Source organism: Lonchura striata, chromosome 3 (genome assembly GCF_046129695.1).
Source record: "Lonchura striata isolate bLonStr1 chromosome 3, bLonStr1.mat, whole genome shotgun sequence".
Lineage (NCBI taxonomy): Eukaryota > Metazoa > Chordata > Aves > Passeriformes > Estrildidae > Lonchura > Lonchura striata.
The window spans coordinates 82,875,078-82,892,279 of NC_134605.1; the positions used below are offsets into that span (position 1 = coordinate 82,875,078).

General features: G+C 35.3%; 2 protein-coding genes across 7 annotated transcripts in view; one reads left to right on the top strand and one right to left on the bottom strand.

Annotated features, from left to right (window-relative positions):
* The window catches only part of IMPG1 (interphotoreceptor matrix proteoglycan 1), a 53,729-nt gene extending 44,767 nt beyond the window's left edge, over positions 1-8,962 (top strand). The window contains exons 14-17 of the mRNA XM_021554259.3: positions 398-617; positions 3,556-3,766; positions 6,246-6,329; positions 8,418-8,962. Of these exons, the coding sequence (XP_021409934.2) occupies positions 398-617; positions 3,556-3,766; positions 6,246-6,285 (471 nt within the window). The 3' untranslated portion in view covers positions 6,286-6,329; positions 8,418-8,962. The remainder of the gene's footprint in view (positions 1-397; positions 618-3,555; positions 3,767-6,245; positions 6,330-8,417) is intronic.
* Positions 8,963-10,828: 1,866 nt separating this feature from the next.
* Positions 10,829-17,202, bottom strand: part of MYO6 (myosin VI) — a 102,462-nt gene continuing 96,088 nt past the window's right edge. For all 6 annotated transcript variants that reach the window (XM_021553628.2, XM_021553621.2, XM_031504413.2 and 3 more), the window contains 2 exons: positions 15,581-15,799; positions 10,829-14,241 (listed from right to left, as the gene is read on the bottom strand). In XM_021553628.2, the coding sequence (XP_021409303.1) occupies positions 14,042-14,241; positions 15,581-15,799 (419 nt within the window). In that variant the 3' untranslated portion in view covers positions 10,829-14,041. The remainder of the gene's footprint in view (positions 14,242-15,580; positions 15,800-17,202) is intronic.

Below are 17,202 nucleotides of genomic sequence, written 5' to 3' on the forward strand. Positions count from 1 at the left end.
GGCACAGGTCAGCTCAGCTATAGCATAACAGCCTTTTATACTATGCCCTAGTATAACCTGCCTGGATTGAATGTTTGAAAATAATTAAAGTTGGCTTTTGAGTGAGGTAATTTTTTTCTCTTACAGATGAATAAACTTCCCAGCTGCTATGCATTTCATTACAGGGGAAATTGCTGTCCATCCATCTCAATACATTATTGAGAAAAGAGCAGAAATCCAGAAGAAGTTACTGCTAAACAGAAAAGTTAATTTGTTCACAGATCTTAACAGTTGTATTAAACTCAGGGAAATAAATCTGTGATGTGTGTACTTGATAATGAAAATTGACTATAAGAGAAATTAATAGCAGGTAGACACTGACAGTAAGTTAAAATAAAGGCAAATTTCTGTTTTGCAGTTGCTTCCATACCTTCAGTCCAACCTTACAGGTTTTAAGCACTTGGAAATTCTCAACTTCAGGAATGGAAGTGTGATTGTGAACAGCAAAATGAAATTTGCCAAGACAGTGCCATACAATATCACAGAAGCAGTACACTGTGTTTTGGAAGATTTCTGTGATGCTGCAGCCCAGCACCTCAATTTGGAGATTGACAGCTATTCCCTGGATATTGAGCCAGGTAAGGTTGCATTACTAATGTATGTGCTAAATCAAAACTAAGCAGACAATCTTTTTTCAGACTGTTACAGCTTCAGAAGTATGACTGTCTTTGAAATAATCACATTAGCAATACCCTCCCAGTGATAGGAGGTAATAAGACAAAAAAAGATGTTGCAAATTCTCTGCAGATATATTTTCATACTGTAATGAATAGCTGGGTGGAGCTGTTGGGCTGTGCATGTTCACCAGCTGCTTTTCAGAGACAGAGTGATCTCTAGAATAAGTCCTGAGTGATGACAGGTATAAGAAATGCTCATGTTCAGTTTGCAGGTCTTGCACTGAAGTATAGAAACATAATTTCTGATGATTATTGCAATGCTGTAAGCAAACCATGGTTTAGAGCATTGTTATCTTTTTCTAAAGGGATACAGCATTCAAAACAAAAGGAGACAATATGTAGGAATAATTGGATTCTACAGATATTCACAAATTGGGCATGTCTTTATGTAGTACTCCATAGATTTGAATTCTAGAATCCCTCTGGATTTATATCTTTCAAATAAGTTAATAGTCTTTGCTAAACAGTAGAAAGTCAGTAACTACATACCTGGACACTATTCTTATGTCCACAACTTAGTGTTTTCAAAAACTACACTACTTTATAAAATTGAAGCCTGAATCTATTTTCAGGCTCTGGTAATTATTTCAGGGTTGAATTTAATTTCATTGTCATGGAGAAGAAAAATAGCAAAGGTATGCAGATGCCTCAAGGAGTTTTGGTTAAACTGTCATTTTTATGTAGAGATCTATGACAATTCTGGAACAAAAATTCATTTACAACTCAGTTTCTAAGCAGTTTTCATTTTATATATGTCTTTGTGGCCACTAAAAGCATAGATAACTTGTGGTAAAGAAAGCTAACAAAAACCACAGTATTCTATCCTTCAAACAAACCACGATAAACTGATGCTTGATAAATAAAGTATCAAATTAGTTAATTATAAAGAGTGAACTTTGGGCTGCCGTAAGTTCCCTGCCTTAGTAATAAATTTTCATTAAATAAAAATTAAAATAAGAAAGATCCTAAAATGCAAATTCAGAAAAAAATTTAAATCTTTCATCTTCATCTTATGTGCTTTACTGATGTGGTATTTTAATTCAAGAAAACTGAGAGTTCATTTCAGAGACTTTGTGGAGAGAGCTGCTTTTTCGAGGCTTATAAGCTTATAAAGTAGTATAAAGTCAAAATAGAAATTGTGTTTACAAAGCCAGTATATTCCAGTACAGGTGTGTCAAGGGCGTTTTAATTTCAGAAAACAAACAAAAAAACCAAAACAAAACAAAAAAACCAAGCTGTGTAGCAAGTTAAGGTAATATAAGCAAACCCCTCTTTATTGTGAAACTGAGAGCCATCTAGTGGTAATGATGTTCTACCAAAGTGAAACATGGATGGGAACTGACAGTGCAAAGTCTATACCAAGAGTCAGCAGCTGCAAAGGGCTGACTGCACTGATCATAAATAATACCATAAAGAAGGACTTTTCAAAACACCTGCACGAAATATTTCATTCGTTATGAACAATAAATTAATATTGAATAATTAATAACTAATAATTAATTTTTATAATATATTTAAATTTCTTTCATTAATAATTAATTTCTGTGGGAGCAGAAAATATAACAAAGTATACACATATGTGTTCAGGAAGATGAAATATTATCACAAGAATTCAGCCCAGCCAAATGCTCTAGCCAAGCTCTACTTCTTAGAGTTTACCTGTGCTCACACTCCCAATCCAGGAGCAAAGGACACATCAAACCAACATGCACATTGCATATGGCAAAGAAAAATGGTGCACAGTAAAACCCACTAGTCAAAACTTCAAAACAGGAATTAGCCATAAAATTATTGAGGGATTATAAGTGATCAGCTCTGATGGATTAATTTCTATCACTGAAGCATATCCGTGTGTGTGTGTGAGATTTCCAGTACTCCAATAAGAAATGTAATCCTCATTTTTCTTTTAAATTAGTATTACTGAGTATCTGGTATATAGAGCATGACTGGCTGCAGAAGAAAACTCATCCCAGCTACAAGCTGCAATATCCAGTACAAACCTTTTTTTTTTCAAATTCATTTCTAGTAAGAAGCAGAGAATGGGACAGGAAAAGCAGACTTGTGTAACAGCTGTCTCTGATTTGGGCCTTGCCATGAACATCAGCAGGGTTCTTTTCCCTTAATCTAACAGAAGCATTCCTTACTAATATCTTAAAAACAGGACAAAAAATCAAGCAAGCCTTCCCAATGTTAACATACCACAAAACAAAAAACTTAAGCAAACAAAAACAAAAACCCCAATAAACAAACAAGCAAAGAAACAAACACCCAAAACTACAACAGTAACAACAGCAACAACAAAACAAACAAAAAATTCCAAACAAACAAAAAACCCTATACACACAAAAACCCAACACTGCAAAGTCTGCACTTATTCTGTGGATATGACAGTATTTCTGCATTGCAGGTCTTAGTATTGTGCAGTATTCAATAATCTAACTACATTCCTCTGTCATGTCCTAAATTATGTGTTTAAGAACATATAATTATAGTTGAAATTATTTCTCTCACATAAGGCTGTAGCACAGGATCCATGAGTATGATGATAGCACTCACTGCAAAACCAGGATAAAAACATCCAAATGTGAAAATCCTTCTCCTTGAGATAAAAGTAAGTTGTTTGCTTAACAAAGATGGGGTAAATCGGTGCAGGTGTCAACATGAACATCTGTGTCCTGTACAAGAAGAGGCTGTGTGTCTTCCCATGCTCAACGACATCCTCCATCAGCACGCCCAAGTGGCAGGCCAGGAAACATGAGCTGTTTCCTCTGGCTGCTAGGAGCCCTGCCAAGGCCCTTTGGGGTAATGCTTCAGTTAATGATTTACCCATCCTTTACAGCTGATCAGGCAGACCCCTGCAAATTCATGGCTTGTGACAAGTTTTCCGAGTGCGTGCTGAACGAGTGGACGAGAGAGGCCGACTGCCTCTGCAAGCCTGGCTATGCCAGCCGGGATGGATTGCCCTGCCGGAGCCTGTGCGAGCTGCAGCCCCACCTCTGTGTCAATGGAGGCAAATGTGAGCTGGTGCCAGGAAGAGGAGCTGTCTGCAGGTAAATAGATTGATGAATTCTGTTAACAGCCCCATAAACCATGCTAATAAGCCAAAAGCTTGACATTCAGATGCTGTAAGCCACACTGCAAATACCCTTCTGAAGTATAAATAATCTCATTATAGATAAATCCATTTCTGCCTGTTAGTATACACAGAACATTATGATCTAGTTATTTTTAAAGATGTTTCAGAAATTTATTAGGAATTCAGCATCATTGGCAGTGATGACACACACAAAGGCATGCATTGCTTTCAGATTTCCAAACACATCTTGGAAAAATGAAATAACACATTCACAGTTTTGCTACTGATTACATGGTAGCATTTTAAGAAATTACATTTTTCTAGGATATATTAAAAAGGAAATCTTTATTAATACAGACTGTGATTCCAAACCATGCAATAAAGCACTTGATGGCTGAAGCTGCTTTCAGGGATTTCTGGGAAAGTCTTGAAGATTAGCAGCTCTTCCTTACTGCAAATATATTTCTTAAGGATATTTAAATTTAAATACTGAGAACTACACAGTACTTGAACACATTAAGTCTCTTTTACAAAGTATCAAGTTTCTCCTTGTTTTAAGACTAGACAATTCAGACCATTATGTGAGCTAGACAGTTATGTGAAATTGTATACTAGACTGGCCCACAGTAGCTGAACAGTCATGTACATAAGCAAGAATCAAGTTACAACTCTTGCATTTGTTTATTCTCTCTTAATACTTTGACTAGATTAACAATACATCTTTTACCTTACTTAGGATAGAACACAAAAAAATAAAACTACTGGACAAATTATTCAAATTATTCACTGTAACAACCCAGCTACTAAAATTACTTTTCTTCAATGGGCATCACAGGAATTATATTGAATTCACCACAGTTACTGCCAAATTCCTGATTTTCAGAGTCCCAGTAGAGCAGCTGCAGCATTTAGTATTGGAAATCAGCCTGTGAGCTAGAAAGGTCCTCTTCAAAACCTTGCTGAGGTAGCAAGGGTTCTGAGCTACTCCTCCAAGACTGATGCACTAAAGAAAATAACTCTTTCCCCATTCAGAAAAACCCTGCATGTAGAGGTATAACCAAACCATCATCAGGAGTTATAAAGTGTATTAAAAATAATAAATGAAAATTTTTGGGAGTTATAGCAAGTCACAAATTCCCACCAGTGTCAGACTGATAGCTTGTGCAAACTTGTACTGTCAGAGAGAAAATTATGGCCTACTGTTTGCCCTTGTGCTCTATGTAAATTCACTCTCCCCCTGTCTTAAAAGAGGAGCAGAATTCTGCTATTTGTACAAGAACTTTTATTTCAGACCTTACTCCCCAGAGTGAAATCACCAGTAAACAGAATATAAGTTTCAAAGTTGTGTTCAGACGCTACCTTAAAATATACCTGAACTTCTAAAGTTCTAAACCACAAATGTTACCTGTGGGGTTAGAAATTTGTAAGAGATATTTTAAATGCATTATTTCCTTAAAATTTGTAGGTCGGCAAGACATATGTCAGCGTCCTTTTATTTAAAACTCACTCTAAAAATATTATCTCTCCCTATCATCAATCACATTATTTTCATGCAGACACATAATTATTTGTCATGGAAATCATGAGTTCATAATACATTGCAGATTTTCTTTTCTTTTTATTTAAGATACTCAGTATTTTTTGCCTTAAAGTTCTGTACATTTTTTCTCTTCCTTTCCTTATTTTAGATGCCCTGTACGTAGACACCAGCTTTACCAAGGACAGCGCTGTGCAAAATTTGGTCCAGAACCCATACAGCCCTTCAATTTTAAACCTCTCATTTTTGGCTTAGGAAGCCTTGGCTTTCTTTTCATCATTTTAATTATTAAGATAAGAAGAAAATGCAAAAGAAACTCTAATATGCAGTAAGCTGCTCACAGTCTTTCCCTTCACATTTCAAAATATTCCTTTTGTTTCTTTTGCAATTTAAAATCTCACCTAAACAAAAATGTTCTGCATTGTAGAAGTCCTACTCTCAGCAGCTGCAATTCAGAAAATGCTGTAAGGATTAATCCTGCTTTTGAACACGATGAATCCCTGTCTAGATTTTGTCACACGGCTTGCAGTGTAAGTGCTTGTCTCAGTTCCTCAGAGATCCTTGATCACGAAGCATTACATGAACTTGAAAACACAATTCAGCCTGGAGGTAAACTGCATGGAAATCCCTTTCTCATCCCTCAACAAACAGCCCCACCTGACGTAACAGATTCACCTTCATGTATTAACTCCACAACTAAATCAAACTTGAAGCTACTCTCTTGCTTGGCGATTTCAGAACTGAAAATACTAATGAATTCATTGCTTTCCACATTTACTGCAGTGTAGTTTTCACAACAGGACTGTAGAACTGCTTTTCTTACAGCTCTCTTGCATGGCTCTGGCAGTCTATCCTAGCTGAGTGCTTTTAGTCATTTAGAGAAATAATTAGTGGTTTGGTTTTTTTACTCTTGTAGGTCACCAGATGAGTTTACAAAACCAAGACTGACAAGTTAGTCTCTGGAATTCCTCGTTTCCAGCATCAGCCAGACAAAATCAAGGTTTGTGATTATTTTCAAGAACCTTAGAAAGCTGTTGTGTCCCATTGTTAATGTCACCAGGGAGCCTCTTTGTAGTAATTTCATACAAAGAAAAGCTCAGATGTTTTTGATGCTTGATATGACAACTACATTTTCTTGTTAAATGTTTTTATGCAACAAAGTTCTTTTTGTATAACCTTGTGCTAATGTGGCAGTCACTGGAACATGTGAAGGAAGAAGAATACCTGAAATGACAAATTAAAACAAAATGCAATCCAAAGGAGAGGTTTAGATAGCAGTACTAGCTCACTTAAAATCTCAAATCACTCAGTCTGGTTAAGGTACATAGAGTTTGACAAGTAGGAATTCTAATTTGAACAGAATCCTGCTCATATCTCAAGTATTATTTCAAGTTTTGCTACTTGAAACCCCTTGTATCATTGTGGGGGGAAGAAAAGACCGAAAGGAGGAAAGCTGAGTCTGGCAGACTGTTTCTGATGTATCTGAGTATGTCCTCTTGATAGGTACCAAAAAAAGCTTTTACTTTGCCATTTTTCATTTTTCTGAATTACAGCCCAATTAGGAATAAAAAGGTTTTGCTATAGCTGTTAGCACCCATTGTTATTGTGGGGAATATCAGTACAGGAGTGCCCTTGGCACTAGCTGGAAGACAGGATAGCAACTACGTGAATCTTGGGCTCCTAACATGTCTGTTGTTATGTAAATAAAGGAACAAGCAAAGATATCATAAAGAAAGATTTATTACCACTGATCTTCATCATACCCAGGCCTGGTCTCTTCAAGTACAGTTACAGACTGAGCTGAAAATGGGGGACTGGAACACAAAGATAGAGATGGATGAAGCAGCAGGGAGTAGCAGTTTGGAAAAGCTCAAGAATGAACTCACTTCGCTGGTCATAAAAGCATGAGCACAGATGTTTGCAATTAGTATTTTATACCCACCTTAAAAGAAATGTACCTGTGGGCAATTGTAGACCAATAAACTTTCATAATAGCTAAACTACTTAAAATACTACATAGAAAAGCATTAAATATTTTATTAAAGTAATAAAATGGCACATCTGTGAAATAAAACCAGGTCTGTGACACCTAGACAATATTTGAATTGTCAAAAGTGCATTGACAAAGCTCTTCTCAAGATCTAGTCAAATAAATTAATTTAGTGAGAAATCCAGCAGCCACAAAATTGAAATGGGTTTAAAAAAATTAGGTGGCTATTTTTCACTGTTACTTAAATTCACAGTGAATGTTTACATCACGCTTAGATTCAAGATGTTTTTAATGATTTGAAAAAAGTCAATGGCAGAAGAAAATGAAACCTTTCATTAGCTGAAACTAAAAGGAGCACTTTTTAGCCTTCAGGGCTAAAATTTTTTAAATAGAATATGGCACTTGAACTAAATTTTCAGGATGTGGCTATCTACAGCTTGTAGGGCAAACTGAGAATTCAGTATCTAAATTCTGGTTTGCAATATGTAATGACAGCAATGACAGCTTTTTAGGATGCATTATCTAGAGTAAGTACAGCTCTGTATTTATAAAGGCATATATGAAAATAGGCATAAAGTTCCAATAGAAGCTAAAATAACCTTCAAATCCTCCCCAAACATGAAAAATGTCTCCAGTTTAGTTATTGAACCACTGCATGGAAAATTATTGCAAACTTACTCATCAGAGGGGGTTTTGATTGGGTGGAGTTTTACCCAGTTAGTCATTCAAAAACTAACAACTTTTAACATATCCAGGGATGGGGCATCCACAACTTCTCTGGGCAATCTCTTCCAGTACCTCACCACCTTCACAGTTAAGAATTTCTTCCTTACATCCATCTAAATCTCTTTCAGTTTAAAGCCATTCCCTCTAGTCCTATCACTCCCTTTCCTTGCAAAAAGTCTCTCTCCCTCCTTCTTGGGCCCCCCATAGATACTGAAAGGCCATTAGAATGGCTCCCTGAAGCCTTCTCAAAGCTCAATTATTATAATAAACTACCTATTTTGATGACCTTGCCTATTAGATATTAGATAAATAGTACACTTTCAAATTCAACAATACTTTTCAAATGTCTTAATAAGAGACTTTCTCTTATAGGTATTCAAGAAAGAAGGCCTGCATTATTCAAGATTGGACTTCAGGATGAGTATGAAAAACGAAATAAAGTATTCCTTAAGATACAGTATTTCGGCTCTAATATAAAAAAATAGTTTTACTGGAGGAAAGAAACCAAGTTGAGCACCTTTTGAGCATGTGTAAAATGCCTGGTAGGAAGTTCCCCACTATTGAGATGCATGCATTAAGCTTCTGGTGCTTAACACATCTTAACTGTTTTATTTAAGAGCTGAGTGCTAGAAACAGATTTTGCTGAGAAGTGACATTTTTCAATATTGTATGTTTCAGTCATTCTGGTAAAAATGTCAGTGGAGTTTCAATGCATTTCCATACCCCTTTATTAACCTTCCTTACACACACTGATGCAAATGGTGAATGGAAATTAGAGCTGTCGTTGACCAAAGGCCACATTAAAAGCGTTTGGGAACTTCTTCATTCCCTCCCTGAATGCTCACATGGCAAATCACACAGAGTTTGGATTTAATTTTTCAAGGGTTTTTATGAACATCAGATTCCTATTTTTCTGTTAATAAACACGCCATTTTTACTAAGTACATATTCACTTAACTGTTTAATTCTGGTGACAGGAAAACTATCAGGTTATCCTAAGACTTCAGACTTTTTGCTGAGGTCCAATATATGGAGTTTCATCTTTCCAGAACATGAGAATTATATTCACAACCATCCTCCTGGTAGTGAGTAAATTAGAATTGCACATGAGAACCTACACTTTAGAATCAGTATCCACACAAATAATTTTCAGAAGCTAGTGTTAGTTTTTGTAGTAGAAATTCAAGCAGACAACGGGTAGCCATTAAGTATTCTGTAGGCTTATTAATTTATGCACTATGAAGCCACAATCCTGATTCAAGTAGGAGCATTATTTTACCTTGAGTATTTCTTTCTTGAGTAAGTATCTCCATTTCTATTTGCTGCTTGGTGCACACCAGAAGTCGTACTTACAGCTCAAACTGAGCTTCTACAAAGTTCATGACTATCCTGGATGACAACCCCTCATTCAGATGTGAAACTTCTGTGTATTCAGGACAGCAGCTGACTTTGGTGACAATTCTTACTTTGTGCCGTGCAGTTACCACAGCAAAGACTGAACTTTGGTTTCCCTTCTCAAGTCTGCTCAGAACTGTTTACAAATTCCAAACAACTGCACGGGTTTGCCTGCAAAAAAACCACCGGAACTGGTGACTGTGTACAAATGAAGGCAGTGCATCAAGAACACAAGGTTGAATTTCTAAGCTGAAATAGTAGTTTTACTTACTTTATATAAATAGGAAAGAAAAATAAAGAAGAAACCTAAGATGTGTTTTTACACAGTTACACTTCAGAATAAAATTACTTTAAAAGTACTTTTTGCAGGGCACTGGAAGTCATCCTTGCCTACAAATGCTAGCTTTTCACTATTGCTCATGTAAGCTAAGAATGCATTAAGAATGCTGATAGCATTCCACTTTTTCCACTACAAATGTATTTTTGTATGTGTTTAGTGTATTTCAACTTATACTAGTTATCATTAGCCAGATAAAAACTAAGTAATTTTAAAATGTGCATTTTAATAATGATTATTCATGATTGTATTTATCACTCTCAACTATTAATTACCAAATATATTTGCTGGACGTAAACCTTTTGTATTTCAATAAAACACAATAAAATTATTTCCTTGAAAATTTCACAGGGAATTGAAGTGGTACCTAATATTACACTAAAGCTCATCATGTTACTTTAAAACTGATGGAGATAAAAGCCATAAGGAAACCGAAAAAAATTACATTTCCTAGATAAAGTATGACTTACTTAAATCTTTTAAAATTAAAAAGTTACTACTGTGAGTTGGCCCCTAAGATGAAAAAGTTCCCTAAGACTCCAAGGGGAATACAAACAAACAAAGCCCCACAAAAGCAATACCACATCTCCGTCCCAAACATAAAGCTTCCACCACAGGACACACACTCAAAGCAGCAGAGCTGGTGTCACCAGTCACTGACGGACACAATCTAAAATTAAAAGGATACAGAGAACATAGCATAGCAAATGACAGACATATTGGAAGTGATAGAAATAAATCTTAAAAAAGCATTGAAAGTAAAAAGATACTTGTTTCAATAAATACTGAGAAATGAAGTATGAGGTTTAAGATAACAAAATCAAAATTTTCTAATATCAGAATGTCATTCTGGAGGAACACTTACCTTAGAAAGTAAAGAAAAATCTTTACTAGAATAAAGCTTTAAAAAGTAGATTTAAGTACCAAAAATATCTCATGGAAAAACAGCAGACAGAACCAACAAAAGAATATTTTTATCTTTCTCATAACTTAATTAACCCTTATGCTTCAACTCTTCAAAGACAAAAACAGTAAGAAGATACAAGTAAGATTTCAACATGGAATGTGTTTATTTTTTATTTTTAAATTTCAGTACAGTATTAAGAGGTCATTTAAATACTTAAAATAAAGATATTTGAAGAAAAACCCAGAGGATTCAACTAGGTAAAGAAAAACACAATCTTATCAGTGGATAAAAGACAAGTATTGACTGATCTTAGGATCTTCAGAGTAGTATTCTCAAGAAAATGCATATTCCTGGGTCACCTAGTCAGGAATTTAGCTAAGTGTGGTGATTCTCTTCCTATCCTTTGTTTTGTGGAGCATTTTAGGTTGATCTCACCTACAATGGACAGCTTCAGTGACAGGCAGGAAGATTTTTTTTTTTTTTTTTTTAATGAAACACACAGAGAACCAAGCCAATGTGGTTTAAAAAACTCTATAATTTTCTCTATAATTATAGATCAGATAGGCACCAGGTCATCCTACAGTCCTAAAGATAAACACTCTCCCCTCATTTTATATTTCCTCTCCAAATCAACCAGCTATAATTACCCAATAGAGTACAAGGGACCATGGAAACAACTGGTAGCCAATTAAATATTGCCAGACAGGTAAAAAAAAATAATCTGAAACTAACTGAAAATTAATTTTGTTTCACAAAAAGATAAGTAAAACTAAGAGCAGAAGATGCTTTTAGTGTAGAGTGAAAAAAAAAAGGGGAGGAAAAATCAGCCTGCTACTGTGCAAACTAGAATACACTAATTTCTGGAATGCATCTTCTGCTTCCCTCAGGCATACTTCTGGAGCAATGCTGGGAGGTGGGAACATCTCATGTGAGATGTCCAGCCACCAGAGGCTCTTCCACTATTTCAAAGTCCATTTTATTTTCATGATAGCTCATATTTGTTAGTCATTTAGTAAAGAAAAAATTCCATACATCCCATTCTGATGAATAAATTTTCTTTTCAATGCCAGTCAAGGACATCCTGACATAATTAAAGTAACAGAGTGGAAAAATTAAGTTAATTTTATTTAAAGTTCCCTGCAGGTATGTTTACACGCATACATACTAAAATATTTAAGCACATATATGTGTATATACCTCCACACATGTAAGCATTTGAGGCTCTTTGCTTACAATATTCATTCTCATAAGATCCATGGACTTTAAAGATATTTACACTGAGATGGAATGTGCTAAGTCAAGCAGGTAAACACAAGACAGAAACAAACACAGGTCAAGTCAGTGATTTTTCTTTCTTGGATCGCATGAGTGAGCACAGCTTCTTGCAGTGCTAAGTGTTTGGGGACTGGAAGTTGTCACATTTTGGTTCCAATGCAGTAACACATTAAACCAGTAATCTAAATTTCATAAGCTGCACCTTTAAACTCATGCAACATTTGTACAGGTTTGCACACAACTTTCCAGCCAGCAGTCTGATGCACTTCTCCTTTCATCTTCCAGCCCAAAATGACTGTTTCTGTGAAGAATTTGGGTAAAATGAAAACAATTTTCTCATTAGCAACCACATGATCAGAAAGTAGAGTGGGTCTGCAGCAGAAGCTGAGATTCCCTGATGCAGTGGATGTGTAGAGAGTTAAATACCACTTGAGTATCTCCACATTATTCCCATAAGGAGTGCATTTATAACAACAAGCAGACTGTGGCACGCAACCACAGCCTAAGGTCAGCAAGGAGCTTTCACTGTGCTCCAGAACCACCCCTCTTGAAAATAAAGTATATTTATGCATTTAAAAATTAAAGTTTCCAAGAGGTTTCATGCTCAGTAAGGAGTGTGGAAATTATTTTATACTGTAAGCAAACTGTCAATTAAAAAGGGCAAAAATTCATTTTTAAATCAGGCTATGTAATTGGACATCACGCTACTTATATTTTGGATTTTTATCAGACAGATAACCAATGGTCATGTTTAATTTGTTGAAATAATAGCCAGCAAGGTAAAGCAATGTTCACATAAGTGAAAGAGATGCATCTTAAAAGTGTATGAAATTAATGATTCCCACCCACAAAAACTCCCCAAACAAACAGCTTAATAAAGGAACTGTTACAAGCTATGAAGCTTGATAGAGGAGATTAATATACAGCTCAGCATCCAAATCACTATGATATTCCACTACACTAAAAATTGTAGCTATTTCATCAGCACATAGTATTAAGATGCACTGTTATTGGACCAATTTTTTACACAGTCTAACAAAAGTTACAGACCTTGTATATCTCGTTACAGTTAAAATAAAGAGGATTTCTGAAGCTCAGGCTTCAATATTCGGTTAAGTTATACTGCCAGCAAAAAGCTGAACATATTTCCCTTAATGCTATCCTTAATCTTATATACCTTCAGATACAAAGCTTGGACAATTTTGTGTAATATGTTGAAATTACACTACCTGGCTAAACAAACTGTCCAAGGCTTCTATTAAACGTGGTCAGAAAAATAAAGTCTAAAGCAGATTTGTACTAAAGAGAAAAAAAAAAAAAAGAATCTGTGAGAGAAGTGGTATAAGCCCTAAAGAGCAGTACATTCTTTGAAGACCTCCAATATTATATTATTTTGACGTAATATGAATGCTTTTCTTGGAATGTACAGAAAATCAGTTCTTTTAAACCAAGACAGAGAATGCATTAAACAGGGATTTATACGTCTCAAGTTTAGGAGGATTTCCCACCAGGTTCTGGAAAAACAAAAATCATTAAATACAGACACTAACCAGTTTGCAAATCAGGACATAAAATGTCTCAGATTATATAAAAGTATACTCCAACTTCTCCGTAACAGAAGTCAAAGCTAAGGCCTCACAATTCCAGTTATTAGAAATAGCATATTCTCTTTTCTAGGCCACCACTTGAAGCCAACTACTCAGTGTTTTAAAGACGGAATCTTATAAAAAGGTGGTTGCAGTGCAGTTCTTTGCAATATGTACCCAATACAGACAGATTGCTTAAAAGTGTTAAGAGTTATAACAGAAACTGTTAAAGAAAATGCAACATATAAACAAAATGCAGCAAACTACACTGACTGAAGTTTCTTCAAGGTCCTCATACCTAGTAAAGTTCACTACACAAATTAAACATCATGAAGTACAAATTAACAAACCACATGATTAATAAAATCTGTTCACTTTATATTAAACATCTCTACTCTGATTACACAATGTTTAGCCCCCTGTAGCACAGAGGAACTCTTCCCTTTGTATCGTGGGCACGGTTCTCATCTCAAAGGCTCCTGTGCTGACTGTTCAGTTATTTCAACAGGTTCTGCAGCATGGCCGTAGCGTAGGTAGGGCGAGCTTGTCTGCTTGCAATCGCGTTTTGGAGATACTGGATGCCTCCGCAGCGTTCCCAAATTTCTTCAAACTGTCTCGGTAAAATTTCAGCACCTCGCTTTCGGGTCAAGCCAGTCTCTTCAAGATTAAGCTCACACATATCCATATCATCCTTACCTAAAACGGTAAAGGGAAAAAGAAAACATATTTTACATCATTCAAAGGTCACATCAATAAAAATTAGATCCTTGTTAATTAGATTTCCTCTCTGTAGATCTGGTTTACTAGTAGACTTCAGAGCTTATGAGGAAGTTCTCAGACACAGGCATTTTTCAGTTTCCTGGCTTTTTGTTACACAGAGAACACTAAAGCAGTATGAGTATAAAATAGTATCAGATGCTGCAATTGATAAAACTGTGCTTAAACAGCAAGCAAAAAGGAATAAAGGGAAGAAGCTGAAAGATCATCATCTCAATATAGTCTTCTGAAACCCATTACAGGATGACAACTACATTTAGATTACATATATTTTCAGTTTCAGGCCACTTCACAGTGAACTTCTTTACTTTTGGTTATATATATCAAAGCAACTAAGAATTCCATAATTACTTTGGATCAAGTAGCTAATCTGTCAGGCTACCACCCAAAACAGTTTTTACCAAATGAGACCAACATAGGCAATCCAATGAAATGATATGTGTAGCTCACAAACTAAATTGTAAACTTATTTTTAACAGACACGAAAGCAGTGCTACTTTAGCTATGGGCTTTGGCACTGAACAGCAACAGCTGGTATAAGATATTCTACTTAGAAAAATTTGCAGAAAATAAACTTTTGTTGCTAGTAAAGCATAATTCTGAAGAGAAACAAATTGGCTATGGCCTTTCCTCAGTCCCTAAGTTAAATACAAAATCTCAAATCACAGAAATGTAAGCAGCATTTCTCCAGTGTTTTCTCCCCTGCTCCTCATGTTCCAGAAAAGAAGGATACATTTCACTACCAGATAAATCTCTACCTATCCATTGCAACATTTATTTTAGATTTTTGAGATTAGAAAGCTATTCTCCAATACTAAGTAGCATAAACAGGATAAAAGCATCAGCTTGCTATTAGCCCAATGCTACTGAAAGACAGTGTAACATATGCACAAATTGTTTTGATTCAAACTTCTTGTAATCCTTTATAGCTAACTAAGAAACAGTATAACAATGAGTGGACCATCCCCAGATAAATTGTGATGTTTCATCTTCACACTGTCTCCAGTTCAATGAATAATCTGAGGATTTGTAATAACAAAACCCTTTCCATTTGGATTCCCACTCTGTGGCTTTCTAAATTGAAGTCTGTGTACAAGTAAAATAAAGGACATGTCCAAATGATATTTTGAAACATTTGGCCACCACCACCAGCAGTCCTGAATCCTCAAATTCTGCCCAGATAAGAACAGCTGATGATAAAAAGGAAAAAAAAAAACCTGAATTTTTTCAAAGTTGCAATTTTGCTTTCAATACCAACCTGCTACAAGCAGAATGGGTGCCTTGTCAGGGTGAAGCTCCATTTGCCGAGCAATCCAGGGCCCATCGAAGTGTGCATACCACCAGCCCTTCTTCTTGTTCTGGGGGTCTTTGTACTGGTCCGCAGGGCGGATGAAGGGAATGCGGAAATAGCGTTGTTGTCTGTTTATTTCAATCTCCTGTTGTCTGCCTGGTAGCTGCGCTGTAGGGTTCTGTTGTGCTATCATACAAAATATCCCCCCAAAAATAAGTGAAAAATACAATTAGAAAACAAGATTTATTAGTCAGCACATTAAAAAAACAAACAAAACAACAGAACACAAGAAAAAAAATAAACACTCCCAAAATCCAAGAGATTCTCTCTCAAGGTCATCTGAAGTCTCAGCAAAAAGTACTAAAAAGTACCTAAAATGTAAATAAAAGTATAATCTCATATAATGTGCATTCTGTTAATCACAACAGCTAAAACACTGGTCAGAAAAGGCTCATGTTAACTGCTGTATCTACATGTGGCTCAATTGCATGTTTAAACAAAACAAAGTAAATAAAATTACATATTCTGCTTTAAATCAATATTTAAGGTAAAACTTCCCATATAAAATTTCTTACCAACCAGAAACATTTATCAGTAATTGCTTTTGTTCAGTCCATTTCTTTGTAAAAAAGATCACAGTGCACAGAAGCATTTTCAGTTACAAACATACAAAGCATCTCTTGATGTTTAACAGTTAACACAAAAGGATTTATAACACTGTTAGAAATTACTAATTTGTTAATAGAAATGTTGACAATAAATACTGCTTATTACAAAGCTGCCACCAAACAATTTTCTGCCTAGTTTTCTATATGTCAAAATCTGGCATTAGAAGTAAGTTCTGGCTGCTTTCTTTTTTCAAAGAATTATCTCAGACCATTAAGATCAGTTGACTGAACTTCTAAAGGAGAAAGTTACATAAAATTTTTTCAAGTTTCATATCTATATTCTGTAAATATTTCCACACAAATTTTTGGACTTTTTCAGTTTCCCTATATTTCAGACTCTGGAGAGAAACTTGCTTTCAAATAAAAGCACATACTCTCTATGTTAATTCATCAAATGATCAACTTTCTTAATCTTACACATACACAATCATAATTAGTTTTAAATAGTAAATGCTCTTAAAAGCAACATCCTTTCCTTTAATAACCACCCTGCAAAAGTTTGTTACTGATCTTGTTTTAGTGGTTTACACCACTGTTACAGATAGCCTGGCTCAAGAGCCTTTACCATCTCTACAGAAAAAAATCAGTATTAATTTTTATATGTTTCAGCATAAAAGGAATAATTAAAAGTGAATTCAATTTTTTTCCTTGTCTGTTGAGCAACAAAGGTAATTCCTGAGCTAACATTTAATAATATGAAAAATTACGATTATTTTAATAACTTATTTTTACAGTCATGAACAGGACTAATATGGACTAACAACTGCGTCTTGAAATTTCTTCTGCTTAGATTCAAGCAAAAATAATTTTTCTAAACCTGAAGAGCAGAACCTTACAAATCCACCATGTGTTATACATATTGAATCTCCTTTTTTTTAATGTGTGCATTAACAATAAACATGGAAGAAAAAACACCCAGAT